An 8,902-nucleotide genomic window follows, 5' to 3' on the forward strand; every position below is an offset into this window, starting at 1 on the left:
GATTGGTCATCGGAGTTGCGAGATAACTATGAAAGAAAAAATCACACTTGTCACACGAGGTTGTGCGCTTTCAGATCCTTGATTTTGAGACCTCAAATTCTAAACCTGAGGTCTCGAAATCAAATTTGTTGAAAATTACTTCTTTCTCGAAAACTACGTCACTTCAGAGGGAGTCGTTTCTCTCACAATGTTTTATACCATCAACAACTCTCTATTGATCATTACCCAGTAAGGTTTTAAGCCGATCAGTATTTTGAGTAATTACCAATTAGTCTACTACTGCCTTTAATCCTTTGAAAATCACATGTTCCAATCTTCCAGATATTTGAGTTAAAATTTTCACGGGTTTGTTATTTTATGCATATTATTGCGATACACCAAGTGAGAAGACTGGTATTTGACAATTACCAAAGGAGTGCAGTGTCTTTAATATATTTTCATTTTAATAATTCACATAATTTTTAATGTATGCAATGGTTTACTTTGAATATGCACGTGACAGTCTTATCTACATTGGAATGAACAAAAACCAATCTATGACTCTACCTTTAATGAACAATGGAGTTTAGACTATATTTTTGTATATTGTATTTTCTATACACATCATTTTTAGGTGTACACAGCACACAAGCTAGACAAATAGTTAAGTTTTTTTTTATCCTAAATGAAGCATTCTTGACGACTGTTCTAACTGATACATATTGGCATACAAACTGTTGACAAACAAATAGGTGTTTTATTATTATACGTCATGTTTGATCTCTATTTGATTTGAACTGAATATAAATTTCACTTAAAATTTCCAGATCAGATGTTATATTTTTGGATTATCATTTCATACTTAATAAGTAGGGTTACATAAAACAAATTATTGCTATTATTAAAATGTATCCAGGCCTTAACCTTTGCTTTCGAAGGGCACCGCAATTTTTCCTCCTCGTCCTGACTTGGGATCGAGTTACTCGTCCTAACTCTAGATTGGATTAATCTTAGCGTTTCGTGAATTCGGCTGCAAGCACCACAGCAATTGCTATGGGTACCGAGAGTTATTTCGAGGTATGTTGATCAAACTACTTGATAACTTTACATGGTCAGTTTTATTAATAGCAACCGTCCATAGCATCTTTGTCCTAGTGAAATACCGGGCACAGCTTTTTGCTGTTTTCTCAGCAAATAGACACTTTATTCAGCTGACACTTTCATATGTGACTATTATATCTTTCTTGATAATTTTCGGCAATAAATCAGCAATAATTGACAAAAAAACAATCTATGACCCAACTTTCATTGTGTAAACCAAATATCAAACTGGCTGGGTCATGATAAAACATCAATAGCTAATAAGACCTTTCTGAAGTTTGCGGCATAGCTTTGACATTTTCCTGTGCCCCTCGATGGCGTTTTCGGGGCTTACAGCTTGGGGTCCTCGCACACTGTGGACACTGCCTCGTGGATCGCCTTGGCGATGTAGTCCACATTGGACGTAGTGATGGCGCACATGTTGACGCGACCAGACTTCATGATGTATACATGGTGCTTACTCCTCAAGAAATCAACCTGGTTGGCTACACACACACATAAATAAAGAAAATTATTAAACCACAAAGGAAACTGGCTGGGTAAATTTTAAAAATATTTATGGTTGAACATTTGTAGAAGTGTCGTGGCCGAGCGGTTAAGACCACCCGAATTCAAACTCTGGTGTTTCTGATCAGCAGAGTGTCCTTAAGCACGACACTTGACCACTGCTTCGTCCTTCAGATGGGACGTAAAGTTGTTGGTCCCATGTGTTGTGTAACGCATGTAAAAGAACCCAGTGCACTTATCAAAAAAAAAAAAAGGGGGTGTAAAAGAACCCAGCGCACTTATCAAAAAGAGAAGGGGTTCGCCTCAGTGTTCCTGGCTGTGGCTGCTGTATCCGCCGTAGCACCTTGTTAACTCTTAGAAGGTGCTAAATAATTGGGTCTCAGAATTCATCGCTGTAGTAACATATCTAACTGAAAGTTTGTGTATACTCAGCCCCTTGAGTACCTTGTTTGGTAGATGCGCTATACAAGACTTTGATATTATTAGAGTGGGACTAGAACATTTGGCCCCCGGCTGGCGCTCTTCAACGAAGTTGGTGATAACTGGAGTACTCTTTTATTTTCATTTTTTTTACTTACGTCCGAGTCCAGTGTAGCTGAACATGCCAATCTGGTCAACGATGTGATTCCAAGTTCCAGGGGTTCCAAGAGTCTGAAGTCTCTGGTACAAGGCCTGCCTCATCTCAAAGATGCGGGTCGCCATCGTCTTAATGTGGTCTTTCCTACAGGTGCAAAGAAAGAAAAGCGCTTGACTTTAAAGGCAAAGTTTAGCTTTGGTTTTTGGAACCTTTTGACTGTTTTAACTTGGCCGGGGTGGATTTCACAAAGAGTTAGGACTCGTCTTATCTCGAGTCGTTAGGGCGAGTAACACGTCCTAACTTAGGATTAATCTTAAGGTCTGCATGCTACAGTGCAGGGTTGGGACTCGTCCTAAGTCCTAAGATTAGTCTTAAGTTAGGAAGAGTTTTGTGAAATCGACGGCTGGCAGTGAGCAGGCTGGTGCTATGGACCCCTCCTTAGTGTCACTGTTCCCGTGGCAAACCACAAATAACCTATGTAGACACCTTGTGCCGGGACTCTGGTCTGCAACGGGAAGAGCTGCGTACAGCAATGGAGAACCAACGTGTTTGGAGGGCCATTATCCGATGCTCTGCATCGACTGAATGAACGAATGAATCCCATATAAGACTAACTGACCCCAAACCAAATATACGTACTCAACCATGTAATGCCTCTTGTTTCTGAAGTTCTGTGTCGATTCATTTGTGGCTTGTCACCAATTTATCACAGTCTTCTCAAAGTTCTAAGTTGAATTGAACATCAAAATAAATCCCTTGTACTCACCACTGTGCATAAAGAGTAGGGTTATTCAACACCGTGCTGACAATACGAGCGCCGTGATTGGGTGGATTGGACCACATGACTCTGACAGTTCTCGTCATCTGCGAAATGATGGGGTTCTTTGTGTCTGTGTTGTTGACGACTACGACCAGGTTTCCAACACGCTCATCTTCAAGATAAAACAATTTCTTTTAATAAGTGACCCAGTCAGGTAATCGAGGTAGTTATTCTATTTAGACTATCCACTAGTTAGTTAATCCAGTCAGGTAATCCAGTTACTAAATCGTTAATGCAGTCAAGTTAGTTAATTTAAACAGAAATCTAGTTAGTTAACCCAATTCAGGTTACAGTAACCAAGGAAATTAATTTGTCAGGTAATTCAGTCACTCAATGCAGCTAATCCAGTCAGGTTATGCAGTTAGTTAATCCAGTCAGGTAATCCAGTTAGTTAAACTAGTCAGGTAGTCCAGTTCGTTAATCCAGTCAGGTAATCCAGTTAGTTAAACTAGTCAGGTAGTCCAGTTAGTTAATCCAGTCAGGTAACCCAGTAAGTTAAACTAGTCAGGTAGTCCAGTTAGTTAATCCAAGTCAGGTAACCCAGTAAGTAAATCTCGTCAGGCAATTCCCAGTCCATAAAATTTGGTCCAGCTCTTACTTTAATCTACCCAGTCATAACAGCTAACAGCAAAACTACAATAAAAGTTACAAATAAAGATCAGCAATAGAAAACGCTACTTACTATAGAGACCAAAGTTCTTGGCGAATGACATGCTTGCGAATATTTCCATCCCCAAACTGACGAAATACGTCACGGCCCAACGGTCTCGCTCAAGATCACCAGTAGCAAAGCCGGTATAAGCACAATCGAAGAATGGAAACAATTTTTTCCTCTGCACAAACAAATCAAATGGTGGAGACATTTCTAAAATAACGGCACTGGTGTCGGATTTTGTTTGAGGGGGGGGGGGGAGGGGGCATAATACAATGAACCACTTCAATGAAGGGCTGATATCATCGGAGCAGTGAAAACATTGAATTTAATAAACTCACCATCATCACTTCGGCAATCTTCTTCCATTGTTCTTGCGTTGGGTCTACTCCGGTTGGATTATGGGCACAGGCGTGCAACATTATCAGTGCATCCTCCGGAGCATTCTATGAAATAATTACAATTAAAAAAAAAGAAATCTATCAAAGATGTCAAAAATAAGCAGAGAGTAGTTTGTCTGATACAAACGTGTGCCCAGCCAAGGTTGTATGTACTTCATACCCTCAAAAGAAGGCACACTCCAATATTTCAATGTTTTTATCCCCAAGTGAGATGCCCTAGAGAGTCAAGGTCATTGATATCCTAGACTGGACTATTCCACATATCTAAGAGGGGTGTCAGGTCCCATACACTTTTTAGGGGCTGGGAACAAACTTATGCCAGATTCCCCTCTTAAAAAATCTGTATACTTTGAGCGTAAGAGTGTGACTGTGTTTAAAATCTGCAGAAATGTTTGTAGGAGAGAGATTGGCTGTTGCTAGGTCTGTATCCCCTTGTTGGAGTTTGCGGAGTTTCTTTGACGGGAAGCTCATCTAAACAAACAAACATACAAACAAACAGACCAGGACTTCACTGTAGTATTTACAAATAACAGTGAACAGCACCCATGGCCACTGGACACACAATTATACAGTAACTAAACTATAATTAATAATAACTTGGGGGGCTTATCATCCTTACTCACAGCTAAGAGCTGAATTGCGAAAGACGAGGCTATAACATGTTCGAGAAGCAGGCATGCAAGGGCGCCTTTGGCTGCCAGCCATATCAACCCGTTATGACCACAGAGCACAGCCAAGATCGACAGCGTTTGATTAGGAAAGCCGGATGGTCTGAAAAACCCTTGTGGCACGGCAGAGAACCAACGCACAACTCAACTCACATAGGGCCCTGGCCGGGAATCGAACCGGGGTCACCTCGGTGAGAGGCGAGCGCTTTACGCACAAGCCAACCATGCCACTGACTACGAGTCTCGTTACTTTACCTCCAGGTCCTCTAGCATACCATCGATGTCCAAGCCTTTGGTCCCGGCATGCCAGTAGCGATACTTGCGCACATTTGGATACTTCAGCTTGTTGAAGATGTTGTTATGGTTACCTTAGATAAACAAAAAATAAATCAAGAAAACATGTTTTTTTCTAATCAACAGAGTTTTACTATTACGTATTGCACTATTTCCATCACTATTGCACAACTGAATGGGTTAAAGCACATAAATAAAAAGGTGGACCACACAAAATAAATGCCTAAGCGGCTGGCCAAACACGAATATACGGACAGCAAAGTTGCGCGTTTTTGTACCCATTCAAGGGCCAGAGTCTGGAGAGATGTAGGAGGGAGCCATACTGGCATGCCATATTCAAAAATAATGACTAGAGATTTATACAGACAGAACTTAGCTGAAACAGAATAATTGAAAGCAAACGTCTTAAAAAGACCCAATGTTCTATTGGCACTTGAAACAACATTCTTAATGTGGTCATTCCAAGAGAGCTGAGCATTCAGAGTGACTCCAAGGTATGTGACAGCGAATGTGGGTCGCACAGAAAACCCAAAAGGGTGTATGCAGGTGAAAAAGAGAGCGTTTGCAAAAAACAGCTATGCATGATTTCGGACTTTGTAGGGTTTGAATGTCTAAACAGGAACGAATTGCACGATAAACTAATTTAAATTAAAAAACAAAAACTGCATCAATCCTTGGGGGACTCAGCTGATCTAAAGTGGTAGCCCATGAATGATAAACATTCATGAGATAAGTGACACAAGATTTGTAAGGAACAAAACCATGCTGCTTGTTCGAACAGTAAAAAATTAAATTTTTAATGATCTTTAACAACAGTAGATAAAAGTTTCTCCAAGGTCTTGCTAACGAGAGAAGTGAGAGCAATAGGCCTATATAATAACATGGATTTATACTGGTCACAAATGGTTTGCAGGTGATTTGGCTGGTCAGAATATCTTGCTTTGCTTAGCTACTTTTGGGCTTAAACAGCTTGTACAAGTTAGGCCTACGTTAACCACTAAGCAATTCCACACCTGGAGATTGGGTGACAACAGTTTCAAACTTGCTTAACAAAGCCGACTGCTAATTTGTGTTGTGTACTTACCCCAGGTAGGGTCTGAAGCATAGGCTGCCGTACATTTGCAGTGTTCGATGAGAAACTCCAAACCAAGACGTAACGCCCCTGTGCCACTCAACGTCTGAACGCCAAATGCCTGGAAGCAAAACAATACTTGATCAAGCTCACACGCAATCATACATATTGGCCATCTGCAGGGTATAGACCCATTGCACAACGCGCAGCGCACTTGCACGCGCTCCATTTCGGGGGTCAAAATTTGCACAAAAGGATGGTACGCGTGTTTATGCACCAATGTGCGTTTTAACATCTGTACCATTCTTCTGGCATGTTTTAATCCCAAAAATGGAAGCACATGCAAATGCGCTGCGCGTTGTGCAATGCACCAGCTCCTCATTCAGGATACATGTCATAACGATGTCAAACCATTGGTACTTTCAACGTGGTCCAGTGGTGAGACTGCCGGACTTGCAATCACAAGGTTATGAGTTCGAATACTAAATGTATTTGTCGTCTAGTTACTAAATCAAAACTTCTTGATAAATGCAGCTCATAATCATAGACCTTAACCAGGGTGATGTTTGTATGAAACCGATTGTTTGTTGCCAGCTTGGTGTTTATATCCCCTTGTGGGAGTTTGCCATCTTCCTTTGTCAGGAGGATCATTAAGACAGGATAAAATAACTTAAGTAATGTCTTGCTATGCAAAAATTGCTGGATGAAATTGTTCCATGTACTCACCCTGTTTTCCAGGATGGCAGGGCTGTCTTCACCCAGAAGTAACTTGGTTGCGGCAGTCGTGAAGTCCCCTAACCCCATGACGGGGAGGTACTCATGATTGAGTGTCTCATCATTGGCCATCTGCTTCTCAACATCTTTAACGACCGGCAGAACCCACGGTTCATTCTCATCTGTACGATAAGCTAAGATACAAAAAGTTTGCAACAATCAGGTCAATATTTTAATCTTTTGTTATGAATGAATAAACAGGCCTTGGTTGTTGTGTTTTTGCTGGGGTACCCTTTGCAAAGTTCCAACACAAATTGACAATTCCCTCATGGAGGCAACCCTTACCAGAGGGAAGTTGCAGTGCATGTAAAATCATCAATAAACTTCACCATCCAGCCTCACTACCAGGAAATCCTTTTTAAAAAAACTTTCTCTTGCCGTACACAAATGCTTTTTCTCATGCTTAAAGCCCAAGAATTATTCTGGAGTTGAACACTCTGTTAGATTATAACAAAAGTGCTATTCCAAACCCATCTGGAGAACTTAAATATTTCTAAATATCGATGAATTTACACTCCGAGAGAGCAAAGCCACTTTCTTTTCGCAAAGGGCACTTCCAGTTGGAAAATCTTAAAGTATGTGGGAAACTTTTGAAAGGGGCACCACAGCCAAGACTAGGGCAACAGAAGCCATGGTCTCCGTGGACTTCATGTACTCTTAACTGCTATATTAGTATTATCTACTTATTTGTAACTTGACAGCAGCCCTGGGTGCTCATGGATACTACAGAAGGCCTTGTCCTTCTCTCAAATGACACCCCCACTCATGATACAAATTAATAACATTTTTTACTCAACATGTGTATACTATATAACTTGGTTTAGTCTATTAGTATTAAGTATTTTGTTTATTCTTTTGCCTTGTATAATATTGTTAAGTGAAACTGTTTGTTGTATGAAGGGAAATAAAAACAAACAAACAAACCAGTTTCAAAATGTAAATAAACAGCCCATGCATGCACATCCAATACGTGATAGACTTTACCCTTCACAATCTTTGTTCAGCACTCCGACTGTCTAGATCAAAATCCAGATATCTGTGTGTGAGGAAACGGCAGACAATGTACTCTCTGTCATTACTGTACATACAAGGTTCCATGTATACCCACCCACTAAGTACCACCCACACTCACTTTGATTTGAATGCAAAACCAGACAATGATATACCACCAGCATATTTCCAGGGATGAGTTCAAAGTTTAAAAGTCGGTACCTGCATAAATGAACTTTTTATTGTGCAGCTTGTAATAGTATCATCGGTTAGGTCAGTTAAGTAGTATGTCGTAAACTCTGTACTGTTTCATAGGCCTATTATTTGGTAAAACTACAAAAGGGCATCGCTCTTTCTCTTTTAGATTTCAAATCACGTTAAATAAATAACACCTTTACAAAAATCATCCCAATTTTTAGTGGAGGAAAACTTTCTTTATCCTTCCAGTTCCACCACTTTCCATTTGTTAACTTAATGTTAGGCCTAATAATACACTAGTATTTAGTAATACTAAATAGGCCTACCTATACTCTTAGTCTTAGTTAGAAACTCAAAATAAGATTTCCTTTTTTTTGGTAAAAATAAGTTTTAAAAGTGGTGGCACGAGTACAGAGCCCCAGTTACGGGTCTAATTCTAAGTTATGTATTTACTTAGTATAATGTGAAGTAAGGACAAGAAGTAGACTAGAGTAGAAAGTAGAACTGAGGAGAATGAGATTATCATTAATTACAATACAATTTTATTACAATTTTAAGTTTACCTCCAACTCCCAAGTTGTACTTGACAGGGTTTTTGTCCTCTTTGAATGCAGCTGTCAGCGCAAAGACAGGGATTGGTGCAGCTTGTGAAACATCACTAAACCTCGATGGAGCCAATCGCGGTTTTTTATCGCTGTTTACCAGAGAATCTGACATGGTTTTTAAGTTGAGTTGGACCGGCAGATGATCTGGGGATGCGGATTGATGATAGTAGAGAGGAGAGAGACTTGGTATTGGAGAGCAGTGGCACTTGTACCGGTACGAGGTGGTAGCCCAGAGGAGTGCAAAATTTCCAGGGGTTATGAGAG

At 40.3% G+C, this 8,902-nt stretch overlaps 1 protein-coding gene across 1 annotated transcript; it reads right to left on the reverse strand.

The window, feature by feature from the left end:
- Positions 1-213: 213 nt before the first annotated feature.
- LOC117294972 (aspartate aminotransferase, cytoplasmic-like) lies at positions 214-8,806 on the reverse strand. Its single transcript, XM_033777528.1, has 9 exons — positions 8,597-8,806; positions 6,798-6,979; positions 6,084-6,192; positions 4,961-5,073; positions 3,978-4,082; positions 3,667-3,817; positions 2,931-3,096; positions 2,166-2,308; positions 214-1,565 (listed from the first exon to the last, which is right to left on the reverse strand). The coding sequence occupies exons 1-9, from the start codon at positions 8,748-8,750 to the stop codon at positions 1,411-1,413; spliced, it is 1,278 nt and encodes a 425-aa protein (XP_033633419.1). The 5' UTR covers positions 8,751-8,806; the 3' UTR covers positions 214-1,410.
- Between the last annotated feature and the right edge of the window lie 96 nt (positions 8,807-8,902).

This window comes from Asterias rubens, chromosome 9, assembly GCF_902459465.1.
Source record: "Asterias rubens chromosome 9, eAstRub1.3, whole genome shotgun sequence".
In the NCBI taxonomy this organism is placed as follows: Eukaryota; Metazoa; Echinodermata; class Asteroidea; order Forcipulatida; family Asteriidae; genus Asterias; species Asterias rubens.